Source organism: Chinchilla lanigera, unplaced genomic scaffold (genome assembly GCF_000276665.1).
Source record: "Chinchilla lanigera isolate Chin_1 unplaced genomic scaffold, ChiLan1.0 scaffold00085, whole genome shotgun sequence".
Lineage (NCBI taxonomy): Eukaryota > Metazoa > Chordata > Mammalia > Rodentia > Chinchillidae > Chinchilla > Chinchilla lanigera.
The window spans coordinates 7849911-7863126 of record NW_004955486.1 but is presented as its reverse complement, the minus strand read 5'-3'; the positions used below and the strand labels follow the sequence as shown (position 1 = coordinate 7863126).

The window sequence follows — 13216 nt, the reverse complement described above, 5'->3', positions numbered from 1 at the left end:
GCGCACCCGCGTGAGCTCCTCACACTCACACCGCTCTGCCCAGGCTGGACTGGGTGCGCACCCGCGTGAGCTCCTCACACTCACACTGCTCTGCCCAGGCTGTACTGGGTGCGCACCCACGTGAGCTCCTTACACTCACACCGCTCTGCCCAGGCTGGACTGGGTGCGCACCCGCGTAAGCTCCTCACACTCACACCGCTCTCAGGTGTGGGACAGAAGCTCAGGCGGCGCTGAGCACAGAGTGCATGAGTGTGATGGTGGACGTGCACACGAGGTGAGGGAGGGGACGCAGCTGGACACCGGACAGCTCCATCCAGGATGGGCACCAGGCACGGGGACGCCGCAGGCTGGGTCCGGCTGTCCTTGCTTCCTCTCCTGCACAGTGACTAAGGCCCCGGGAAGGCCCCGACCGCCGATCAGCACGTCCCTCCTGGATGCCAGCTGTCACCTCCAGGTGCGTGACTGAAGCTGGTCTAGCTGGGGGAGACTCCAGGGCTCTCTGGCTGCAGTGGGATGTGCTCTCTCCCTCGGACGTCTCCGTGACAGTCCCCAGCCCCAGGGTGCCAGGGACCCAGAGAAAGAGTTGAATACGGGGAAGAACCCAGGCTTTTGATGACACCACTGAGCTACTGAAGCAAACGGACCCTGAGCCCAGCCACGGCTCTGGGCCCAGTGACAAGAGCCAATGAACCCACTGGATCAGGTTCTTGTGCACTCGACCCAGGAGGTGTGACAGCCTGAACCCCACGGGACTTCACTGGGGCGCTGCGCCTGGGCCACGGGTCAGCACCTACAGTGCTCTTGCACTGCTTGGAACAGGTGCCAAGCAGCTGTCTGTGCATTTTTATGGAGGACAACAAGGGCCAGAAGGCAGCCGGAGGGGGGAGACCACAGGTGACAGGGGCCTGACGTACCTCATGTTTGCATTGCTGCCCCAGCCCGGGGTCCGCCTCTCCCTCCTAGATGCTAGGAGAAGGGCTGGCTCGTGCGCCCACAGGTGGGGTCAGTACCTGGTGCAACACAGGCCCCCACAAGCACCCGCTGCAGATGCTGAAACGGTCACCTACGGTGCTCTGCAGAGCCGGGCCCATGGCCGGTGGCGGCTGGTCTGCTGCCGAACACCTCGGAGGAGTCAGGGCACACGACACTGGCTGCTCCGGGAGGAGAGGGTCTGCAAGCTGGTTTTCTGGAACCGTCTCTTCCGGCCGTGGGAGTGAGGGGATGGGCTTTCGGCATCGGGGGCTGCCGGCATGGACCAGGGGCTGGAGGGGCAGATTGAGAGGTCTCTGCACCTGCAGAAGGGAAGGACAGTGCATCTGAGCACCAAGGCCACCAGGGCCACCCCACAGAATGAGCGCAGGAGCCCGGCGGGCAGAGCTCCATGACCCGCACTCAGGTTCCAAGCACACGGCAAGCGCTCAGCTGCTGCCATGGTTACAGGGTGGCACGCCGAGGCCCGGGGTGAGCACAGCAGAGAGCCCATCCACAGGCTGTCTCGGGGAAGCCAGCGGAGGGGGGCCGTGGCTGGACGCCAGCAGTCCTGTGACCAGCGCTGGCACTGCTCCTGAGGTCTGCGGCCAGGTGATCCCTGTCACCCTAACGGGTGGAAGTGACCGGCCGTCACCAAGCTTGGGTGTGGTACCCAGGGCCCAGGCGAGATCTCCTGTCCACGGCAGTCTGACACCAACAGCTGGGGCAGTGGGCAGCCTTGCTCCACTGTTGTGTGGGTGACCTCCTGCCCATGAGGTCTAGTGATCCCAGGCAGGATGCCCTCCTGGAGACCCCGAGGTCCCCTCTCCTGTCCAGGGTATGGGGTTGGAAGACAGGGCAGCTCCCCAACCTTTCTGTGTCCAGGGTCCCTCTCTTCCCCGCCCGAGTCTGTGGCAATCCCGTCGTGGCAGAGGAAGAACCAGCCCGCGCTGAGCACAATGCCCGTCCCCACAGCTGCCCTGACCTCTGGCTCGCCCTGCAGGAGGCCGTGCAGCGCCAGCTGCTCATACACCTGGGCGCGGTAGCGTGCCATCTGCTGCTTCTTCTCCTTGGCGAGGTCGTAGTCCTCCTTCTCCACCGCGCAGCGCTTCTCCACCTCATAGCGCCCCAGGCGCTCGCCGACCTGCAGCACAGCACAGAGCGTGGCCCTGGTTAGCGTCTGCGCCTGCTCTCCCCATGCAGAGATGGTGTGAGCAGGGGCACACCCACCCTGCGCCAGGAGGGCCCTGGAGACAGCCACTTCCCGCTGTGGCCAACCTACTGCTACACCAGCCTTGTGAAGTCAGCACCCCGCCCACAGTGGCGGCAGAGCTCAGGCCATGGGCATCTTTACGGTGCTTGACCTGTGACTTGTGACCCCGGGCTGAACCCACAGCCACAGGAGCCTGTGCCTCTGCAGACCAGACGTCGGGAGCCGTACCTTGTGCAGGTCGGCGATGGCTTGCTTCAGTTTCTTGGCGTGATCGTAGCGCTCCCTCTGGACAGCCTCCCGCTTCCTCTCATCCAACCTGCGGATGATCTGTGCAACCTCGGGGTCTTGGTACATGTCAAAAGCCAGGTCGTCAAGGGGAGAGATGTAGTCAGATTTCCTATGGGGAGAGAGGATGCTCTCAGGGTGAGCTTCCATCGGGGAGAGACCTGAAGAGCCCAGTGCTCAGCCATGCAGAAAACGGCCTGCCACACTCACGGGCTTCCCCTGAGTGGGGCCACAGGAGCTCAGAGAGGGTGGTGCACCAGCAAGCCACAAGGCTCTCAAGGGCCAGCCCTGGTTGGCCGCATGACCGAGGCACTGGCCTGTGCAGTGAGCATGTGCCAGCTCGCAGGGGCAGGTGGGCTGCAGCTCTGGGTGCAGAGCAGGAGGAAATGAGAGAACAGAACAAGGATGACCAGGCCTCACCACATGGCGTGCTGGCGCCACAGTGGGGCCCAGGCACCTGTGTTCGTGATAGCACAGCAGTTAGAATCTGTAATCTCTGCTGTTGGCTGAGGTCGCCTTGTAGGGCCCAACTTTCAACCTAGGTGCAAAGGCACACCTAGAACAGGACACCAGGCTGCTGGGTCCACAGAAGCTTTAACAGGTAACAGGACAAGGCTCGGTCCCAGCTGCCTGTGACAACTGCATGGAGTGAGCCAGGCGTTAGCTGTGAAATGGGTATTTTCATATGTCATTAAGTTTCGTATTCTCTGTCACGAAAATGTCAGCTGACAAACCTAATAATGATCTCGAGTGGGACTCCAGTACACAACACCTTTAACAATCCCCGAACTTCTCTTTTTTTGGAGGTATGTACTACGGACTGAACCTAGGGCCTTGTGTATGCTAGGCAAGAGCTCTACCCAACAGTCTCACTAAACTGCCCAGGCTGGCCTTGAACTTGCAATCATCTTGCCTCAGCCTACAGACAGGCTGGGACTACATGTGAGCCCTACACTCGGCCCCAAGCCTCCTCCTAACTCATCCTCACTTCCTGAATGTGGGGCGCTGTGCTGACAGCCACGGGACTGCGCAGCCTGGCAGCAGAGACAGCTGGGACAGCTTGAGCGCCAGAAGTTCTCCTCAGCGAAGACCGCACGGCCAGCCACACAGCGACAGGCTGTCCGCGTCTCCGTGCACACGGCAGCTTACTGCATTGGGCACCACGCCCGAAGTCCAAGTCCCTTCGCCGTGAGGGCCCAGGGTGAACGGGAACCCGCAGCGGACAGTCCCCTTTCCCGGGCGCTCAGGGCCGCAGGCTTCACACAACCTCGCGGTGGCCTCCCCTGTCCCAGGCAAGGCAGTACTGCACACGGCAGCCTGGCCCTGCCGCAGCGGGGCGCCGGGACAGCGGGCACCTACCCCGTGCACCCAGCGCTTCACGCTGCCACCCGGTGTGTGTGCAGGCAGGCCTAGGGGAGCGGGCACACTGTGCTGTGGGCAACACCGGGGCTGGCAAGCAGCACAGCACCCGATGGTGCCGAGGACCACTCCTGCCCTGCACACAGCTCTGGTGCCCAGTGCTTCCTGTCGGCGCCACCTGCGTGCAGCGGAAAGCGAGGTGCCACGGTGGGGGGCGGCGGCAAAGCCCCAGTCACGATGCGAATACGGTGCCTTTGCTCACGGGAAGGTGCCACAGGACCCCCTCCTCTCTCCAGACCACAGCACCCGGGGCGGTGCCCTCTACTGTGCCACACCGTGAGCCGAAGGGCACACACGGGCACAGTGGACAGGACGGTGCCAGAGATCTGGAGTTCTCCTGCCTGTTTGAAGCAGGGTCTCACTATGAGGGCTAGGGTGGCCTCAAGCTCTCAGCAACCCTCCTGCCTCAGCCTCCCCAGTGCTGGGTGTGAGCGACTGGGTGTCCGGCTTCTCCTACTTGACACAGCAAGGGTTCTTACACTGCAAAAAGAGGCAGCAAAAGGAACAAGAGCACTCAGCTGTGAATGAGAGGCAGGACTGCGCAGGGAGAGCGCGACTCGCACCAGGTGCACTTCCTAAGGCACATCGTGCATCTGCGCAACGCACGTTTCACTTCTAACGCACCACAGACCCAGCCTTGCGTGACCAACCGGAGCTGAGCTATGCGTCTGCGAGCTCCAGACACATCCAGGAAGGGGTGAGAGAGCACGGAGGGCCCCAGGCCCCTGAGCATGGCTGACGCGGTGGTCTCAATCTCCGGTGTGCGCTAAGCCGACCCACACGCTGCTGCCCGCTGCAGACTGAACGGGCCAGCCCAGTCCCTGCGCCTGCCGCGCGGCTCCAGAGTCAGGGAGGTTCTGTGAGGTGGGTGGGGCGCTTACCCTGAGTAAGTTCCTTCCAGAGCAGGGTCCTCGGGGTTGTGCCCCAGGTAATGGTCCATCAGCTTCTCCCTAGACGTCTTCGGAAGCAAATAAACCACTGAAACCTCAGCAGACCAGGGCAACTCGAGAGCTCAGCTTCCCCATTCTTGGCCTTTGGAGGGACAGTTAAAACCCTTGCATGAAAGAAACTTTTAAGGGACTACAGCTACTAGCTAGGCATGGTGGTGCACGCCTGTCATCCCAGCATATGTGAGGCTGAGGCAGGAGGATCATGGTGAATTCAATGCCAGCATGAACTATATAGGAAAACCCTGTCTGGACCAAAAACAAACAAAAAACCCAAACAATCAAACAAAAAAAGACTATGGGGAAACTACCTGAAGTTTTCATTAGTCTCATAGTTTTCAAAATGGTATTTCTTTGTTTTTTGTTTTGTTTTTGTTTTGAGACAAGGTTTCACCATGTAGTCCAGGCTGGTCTCAAATGCATAGCGATCCTCCTGCTTCAGCCTCCCCAGTGCTGGGATTACATGAATGGGCCACCACACTCAGGAAAATGACACTTCTTGTTACGAAAATGATTCTTCCCGTTAGGAATACACTTTTTCCTTAGGAATTGAATTTCCCAAACTTACAGTGTTGCTTTCATCGCCAAAATCTGCAGGGTCTCCGATGATATTTATCGCAACCAAAGCAACCTAAGAAAAAAATCAAAGCAACAAGAACTAAGCAAAAAATGTTTGAGATGTTGCAAGTCCTTTATAATACATGCGCACTGAACTGTCACCCAAAGAGATGACCCACATCGAGCTGTACTAATTGAGAAGTGCTATGCTAATATATAGATCTGTTATCAGTTCTTACACAAACTACGTACGAAATAAAAGCTAAAAAAGCCTAAACTGGGGCCTCCTGATGAGCCCCCCACTCGATGGTGAATACAGAAGTCATTGCTACATGGTGCTGGGAAACCAATGAAGCCAAAGCCTAGGTCACCGGCTCAGGCAACTGCGGCCACTGACCCCGGCCCTGCAGCAGATCTCAGGTGGAAGGGGTGGACGGGAAAAGATGCTCAGACTCGTGTGCTGGCAGCTCCCTTCGAACTCACTGGCTCAGCATGAAGTTGACTCGAGGGGTGCTCATGTCACCCTGTAAGCCCTGATAAGCAGAGAGCTGCCCCTGGACACTCCCAGGTCAGATGCTCAGCAAGGAAAGCAGGGGTGGTGCTGTGGGGTGGGGGCCGAGGAGCCAGTGCTGGAGCTGGGAGCCGGGAGCTGGCCCAGGGACGGCCCGCGTGACTCCCGGCTCCCACCCAGGGTCGGCTCCCAGACACAGAGCGCTCCCACGCAGTCATTCGAGGTTTTCTAGCGGCGGCATTAGAAAGGCTAAAAAGGAACGGGTGGCGGTGATTTCACCATGATATTATGGCGCCATCTCTGGTACCTGATGTAGATGTTTTCACAGACTCTCATTCCTTCTGGTCCTCAGTGTCTCAAGTCCTGTGTGTTGGTGACACAGTGCCACCAGCCTGGCGCCAGGGAGCACCAGTCAGGCATGCACAAACACCCTTCTTTCAAGGCAGCCTCAAGCAAGCATGGTGGCGGACACCAGCACTCTGGGAGGCTGAAGCGGGAGGACTGCCAGTTTGAGCCCAGACTAGGCAGCTCAATGATTTAGCAAGACCATGTCTCAAAAATAAACAGGTAAATAAATAAAAAAGTAAGGCTGGAGCTATAACTCAGTGTGGAGGCCCTGGGTCCAATCCCCAGTGCCTTGAAAAGAAGGCTTGAACATGCTTGAAGGGAAGACACTGCACTCCTCATCTCGTGGGAGCGGGGCACAGTCCCGGGTGCAGCCATGCTGCTCTTACCTGGTTATAAACGTTGTACTTGTTGACATGGTTTTGGTGAAAAATCAGCTTCAGAAATTGCCCTACTGCATCCACATACACCGATTTCAGCTCCCGGGCTTTGCAACCTGTCTTCTCATTGTCGCAGAGGGAGACGTAGCTACAGGGAAAAACACGCTGAGGAAGACGAGGAGTGAAGACGAAGCTGCCCCTGCCCTGACTGAGCTCAACAGTTCTAAACACACAAGCTACGCCTTGGGTGAGTAGCCCGGCCAAACCCCCCATTCCAGTTGGCATCCTGCCGAGCTGGTCACCTGCCAAGGGGGCTGAACGCAGGCCCTGCCGGACCTGCTCTGCCGCCGAAGCACATTAATACCAGGCAGGCCTGGGGAGAGCTAGGGCCTGGACCTGGTCAGGCCGCAAGTGTCATTCTTACCCAAGTCTGCGGAAGCGCTCTGCTTGGTACGGTACGAGATACTCGGGCAAGCTCTCACTGATGTAGAACTCGATTTTACTTGAAATCATATACTGGTGAGCAAGGAGCTGCAGCTTTCTTATGCGGCATCTCTCAACCATCTGAAGAACAATTTCTTGTGGAAACTGGCAGAATCTGAAAGCAAAGACATCTGTTTTTCTGGGCATGAGGACCCAGTTCCCAGCTGCCAAGCTCCCGGAGGGAAGCAGGGGACCAGAGGGGCTTGAGAAGCGGGTGTCACTGTCGTGGGAGCCAGGCCCTCTGCACGGGCCAGTGAGAGCCCCACTGCTGACGGCCAGACCTGAACCTCATCAGGAGACGAGGTTATCTCGAGGGGTTGTGGCGGTGGGCAGGACACAGCCCTGCTTTTCCACAGGAAGCTGATCACTGAGAAAACTGCGTGTTAGAGGACTGGTCTCTAGCTTCTGCGGCGACAGGGAGCTCAGTGGGAAAGTGACATCACAACTTGTGGCCCTGGGGAGACCCCAGCCCCTTCTCCCTCAGCTTCCGGCTGCTGTGGGGTGAGAGCTTCCTCTGGTGGCTTCCACCGTGACACACTGTGCTGCCACTGCCCCGGACGACCATGGACCCATGTCTGAAGCACCAAGATAAACCTTTCTTCCTTGATGGAGACCATGTCAGGTGTTTGTCACAGGGACAGAAAGTGGAACACAGAGCTTGCTCCCAGGATGCCAACTGCCAAGCTACAAGGAGTGACTGTCCTGTGTGCTCAGGGCCCAGAAGAAGCCTGGGTGCCAGTGCACGCCGGAGCTGCGGATCTTGCTCATCCAGAAGCTCCACGGGCACCACTACGTCACTGCCCTGGGGCCTTCTTCCCGGGAGCTGCGGAATCACTGGTGGATGCCAGGCTGGTGGTGCACGTGCGCACTCTGCCCACCCGCGGAAGGACCCAGTGAGGGAAGAGGAATGAAGGAGCTCTTGAGCCTGTGGACATCTCGCCCCACAGAGCAGCTACACACAGAGCGGCACTGTGTGTGGGGGAGATGGAGTGGGCTTGGGACCAAGGGCTCTGTGCTGTGATGCTTGGAGCACGAAGCTCACCTTTCCGAACATCAACTTTGTGAAGCAGCAAGGTCGTAGGAGATATAATTGGCAGGAGGGCAGTGGGAAGCGTGGTGAAGCTGTGCAGCTTTGGCAGTGGACCTGGGCCTCGTGTACAGTCTGGTGTTGCCTGAGACACTTACGATATTTTATGTGCAGGCACCTGTGCTATCATCTGTGCTGTGATCATTCCGCACGTAAGCACGACTGGGGTGTGTTATAAAATCCAGCGTGTGTGGTGTGCTGAGCAGGGCACGTGGGTCCTTCCTTTGCTGTACGCTCTGGAGTGTATTACCAAGATGAGTATGGTTGTGCCCTTAAATACCGCGCCAGCGTGCAGAAGCACATTAGTGTCATTTCCATAAATACAACCCAAAGGGGCTCCCTGTCCACACCTGTGAAAACGTCTAATCTACACATGGCTACTGAACCTGCGCAGCCAGAGTTGAGGACCCGGTGGAAGGGACCATGCCTGTGGCCCTGGCCTGGGGGAAGAGGCCTGAGAGGTGCCCTGGCTGTGCCACTGCCCAGACAGATGCCAACGTTCAACACACTGAGGACGCACCAGCTGCAGCAAGAGCACCCTTGCCTGGAACTCACTGTGCACCCCAGGCTGGCCTTGAATTCACGGCAGTCCTCCTGCCTCAGCATTCCGAGTGCTGGGATTACAGGTGTGTGCCACCATGCCTGGCCCAGAGACTTCTTAAAGTTTCAGAAAAATAATAAAAGTAACACTCAAATGACAAGTGTTTTTATAAATGTGCAAATGTTCAAGAGAAATCAGAAAGAGACTTTTTTCACTGAAGCCTGGTATTGCACAAAAGCAGTCAGATGCACAATCTTTCACTGGGAGGTGCCCGACCACAGAGCTAATAGTCTGTAAACAACCTTGCTGTGCGAACTGCTGGTGCAAGTGCAGAAGTCAGCACGTGGTCAGGACTGGACAGGGGTGTGGTCATTTCTATTTCTGCACATTTTCTTAAGTGAGCTGTGGGCTTATGTAAGAGAAAAGAAAATTCTCTTTAAAAACATAAACAAAAAGGAAAAACACACCATAGCACAAGATGTATGACATGGGAACACAACCTGAAAATCTTATGGCTCCAGATGTATGAATTATAATAAATTGAGAGCTTAGGATAAAAAGAGCCCAGGGTGGGACCCCAGTGCTGGCTTCCAGCCCATGTCCAGCCTGGTCCAGCCCTACCTTGGCGACCGCCACCCGCTGACCGTTGGTGCGTGGATCATTAGTTCCCGGGCGCTGAAGCCGTCTTCATGTCCGGAAGAGCTGACCACGACGAACCCAATCTTGTGGGGCATTCTGCATGCGTGGGCTGTTATTAAGGGCAGAGAGTTTCTTTAAAGGAATTCACCGCTATACCACTGAAAATGTTAGCTCACGCCTCCCGACCTATGAGGTGATTCACAGAGTGCCCAGGATCTTCCATTTCTTTTTGTTAAGCACTTTTTATAGACACTTCTAGTTCTGCTTAAAGTACCACTCATCTGGACTTTTGGCAAATATTCGTTCAAAAGTGTGACCTGTGTCATGCATGAGCTGAATTGTGTTCTCCAAAGATATGTTCAAGTCCTTCCTTTGCTACCTGTGACTGAGAACTCATTCAAAAAATCTTTGCAGATGTGACCTGCTTAAAATGAAGTTGTGGCCGGGTATGGTGGTGCACACCTATAATTACAGCACTCTGGAAGGCTGAGCCAGGAGGACTGCAAGTCTGAGGCTAGCCTGGGCAAGTTAGTGAGACTCTTCTCAAAAAATGAAACAAAACAACAGTTAGGGATGTAGTTCAGGGTAGTTTCTGCTTTGACACCCGCCCCCCGCCGCTACTCAATCATAAGGGTAGGCTCAATCCAATCACTCCAATGTGACTGGTGTTCTTGAGAAGGGGAAAAAGGGCCGGGGTGCAGCTGTAGCTCAGCAGTAGAGCACTTTGCTAACCGTGCTCACAAGGCCCTGGATTTGATACCTAGGGCTGCAACAAACAAGGAAAAACATATGCACACAGAAGGATAGACAGGCACATGGGGTGAACACCTGCAATGACAGAGGCAGGGACCGAAGCGGGTCCCTTAAGCCTCGGAATGGCTGGATGGTGACCCCACGAGCCAGTACAGACAGGAAGGATCGCGCCCTATGGTGCCCTGATCCTTCCGAACAGCATGGTCTTGGGGTCTTGTTCGAGACTTTCAGCTCCAGAACACATTTTTGTTGTTTCAGTTGCCCAGTTGGCGATACTTTGTTATGGCAAAAGGGAGATACAAATGTAAAGCTTTTTGCATCTGTCAAGAAACTAACAGCCAATTTCTGTTAGTTACTAACAAGGAGGGGAAAAGGCAATTTAATTACTATGTAAAAGTGTACGATAGGGAAGGAGCAACCACAGATACCACCTTAAGTGCAGAAATGTGCACAGTCTGCACTCATGACTGGCTCCGAGAATATTTAAACACACCGGCTCACTGTCTTTTTTTGGTACTGGGAATCAAACTCAGGATCTTATGCTTGCCAGAAGGCGCTGCGCCACTGAGCTACATCCCCAGCCCATCGCTGAGTTTTTAATGTCGTGACTTTTCAGTGAACCTGACCCTGACACTAGCTCAGTGGCATCACCTGGAGGGTGGACCTTTCGATGTCTACTTTCACTGCTTGGCATCCAGCTCTCCCCCTTGGGAAGCCCACCCTGACCAACTGTCCTCTGGTGACTCTGCCCTCTCCTCCCAGTCCCGGTGCTGGTGTGCTGCCCACTTGGCCCACCCCTACCCACCTGCACCAGCCACCTTCCCCAGCCCAGTCAGCCCTCTGCAGTAAGGGCTCAGGGATGGGACGGGAATATGCAGCCCAGAGCGCATGAAGGAGGTGCAACCCCAGCACTGCAGTGCCACGACGGGGAAGGAGCTTTGACTTCCCACGGGGACTGCTGGGCCCAGCATGACTGGCTCTGGGGGCCGCAGTGGGGCAGCCCCACACAAGTGGCGCTACCAGGGTGCAGTATGTGCAAGCCCCTTGTGAGCCCTCAGGCACCGCCACCTTGAAAGCCCAAACTGCTCCTGGGCTCTTGGTTACTGTTCAGGCACCAAGCCAATCAAAGTCCTCCTGAGCAAGCCAATGAGTTAGTTCAATCTTCTGCAAACACAAAAACCAAACAGAAAAGCCCCCCAAAAGTCCTCCTCACTGGCAAGACAAAGAAGAATCTATTAGGGATTTCTGTGGGATAAAATCCATATACCATTCACTGGCACACTCCTTAGGAGGTGCCATGTAAACATGCCCCTAAAGAACTCTGGCTCATTTTAACACGCTTGGTGCATGATCTTTCTGTCACTGAGGATCCAAGGAAGTCCTTTCAATAATAAACTGGTGTTGCTAAGGTTTCTCAGCATGCATTGACAAAAGCACTCAAAATAGCATGATAGCCATTATTATTAATCTTAGGTATATTTTCACTCAAAGTTCCCTGCAGAAGGTCACACTATATCACAGGAAAATGAACCCGGAGAATGATGAAAAACAAGCACAGAAAGATGGCTGAGTGTGATTCAATCCAGCGTCTGCCACCAGCCCATGAGCATTCCACCCCGTGTCAGAACAGCGCAGGCTGTAGCTTCTCCCGCCCTGTGGGACTACCACTCCTGTCACTTGGACTGTATCCTGGAGGGCTTTTCTCCAGGCCACCCAAGCCCGAAGGCACAAAGTCTTACTGACCGCACCCTTCTGCCCCAGCCGGTCGTCTCCACAGCTGCGGCTGCTGCCATCTCCGCACCGGACACCCCTTCCGCCCTGCCCTGTGCTCCTGCAGACGGATGTCCCCGTGGCTCTGGCTGTCTCCATCCCTTCCTGACCCACTTTGCCTTCCCAGCTCTTACTTCTTGTCTTGAATCTGAATGTCCAGCCAAGCTTAACTAACGCTCAGCAGCGCCATCCCTCTGCCCCAAATGCCTGACCCTTGCCTGTGACACCTTGTCCATCTCAATACCCTGAGGTGGCACTAGGATTTAGACTCCCTGGAAGCCCAAATACCAGGTGCCTTCACTATGTGGTGTTGCTCTAATGAATCCCAAACTCCTGGCACTCAAGAACCAGGCAGGCTGACTGCATGGGCACTGTGGAGGCGACCTGTGACCTCAGTGCGGGCATCCGAAAAACAGTGCTGTTCAGATAAAAGCCTTCCACCTTGTACCCTTCTGCGTCTCCACGAGATGCTTCCGGGCTCTACAAAAATCACCTCGCACACTCAGAAAAACCGCTCTGAGTCAGGCCTGGTAGTGCACACTGCAATCTTAGCTACCCGGCAGGCTCAGGAAGGAGGATCACCAGGCTGGGTAACTCAGTGAGACCCCGTTTAAAAACAAAAGGGGTTGTGCGTGTAGTTCGGGGGTAGAGCGCTTGCTTAACCTGGGCGGGTCTGGGCTCACTCCAGGGTGCGTGGGTGGGGGAGGCAGGAGGAGGGGACAACCACGATTATCAGCGGCGGCAGCTGTTTGGCGCTGGGTCACCAGCTGGTCTTCACCGCAGCAGGCGGGATCCCGGCCGCCCCGGGGCAGCCACCTGCGCCCTGCAACCGCCAGACCATCCCAGCCCCACACGCAGCCCCGCGTCCCTTCCCCCGCTGTGCCCTCGCCCGGGAGTGCGCTCCGCGGAGCCGCTCCCCGACGAGACCCGCAGACGGTACAGTGGCCCCGGGGCCGAAGACCCTTGCGGAGGGGCACTGGCCGTCCCGAACCCCTCCGGGCCCGGTTGCGCCCGGACGGACAGGACGACCGGTGCCACCCCGGGCCGGGCCGGGCCCCAGGGTCGCGGCAGGGAGACCCCGGCCCCGCGTCGCCCTCGCCCGCGTACCTGCTTGCACGCCCGGTCCCTAGGCCGCCGCGCCCTCAGGCAGAGCTCACGGGGCGCCCCGCCGACCCCGGCCAGCAGCACCCGCAGGCCCTGAGGAGGTGGCAGCCGAGGCCCAGCAGCCCCCGCCCACCGCCCGGCCGCGGCCGTGCTCTCATGACAACCGGGCGGGCTACCGTCCTGCGCCTGCGCAGCAGCCCGCGCCTGCGCAG

At 57.1% G+C, this 13216-nt stretch overlaps 1 protein-coding gene across 3 annotated transcripts in view; it reads right to left on the bottom strand.

Annotated features, from left to right (window-relative positions):
- Window positions 1-13206, bottom strand: part of Cep104 (centrosomal protein 104kDa) — a 27678-nt gene extending 14472 nt beyond the window's left edge. For all 3 annotated transcript variants that reach the window (XM_005404138.2, XM_013504197.1, XM_005404139.2), the window contains exons 1-9: window positions 13008-13206; window positions 9360-9486; window positions 7052-7225; window positions 6637-6775; window positions 5402-5464; window positions 4768-4844; window positions 2411-2579; window positions 1955-2113; window positions 1068-1292 (exon numbers count right to left, since the gene is read on the bottom strand). In XM_005404138.2, the coding sequence (XP_005404195.1) occupies window positions 1068-1292; window positions 1955-2113; window positions 2411-2579; window positions 4768-4844; window positions 5402-5464; window positions 6637-6775; window positions 7052-7225; window positions 9360-9472 (1119 nt within the window). In that variant the 5' untranslated portion in view covers window positions 9473-9486; window positions 13008-13206. The remainder of the gene's footprint in view (window positions 1-1067; window positions 1293-1954; window positions 2114-2410; window positions 2580-4767; window positions 4845-5401; window positions 5465-6636; window positions 6776-7051; window positions 7226-9359; window positions 9487-13007) is intronic.
- Window positions 13207-13216: the final 10 nt, after the last annotated feature.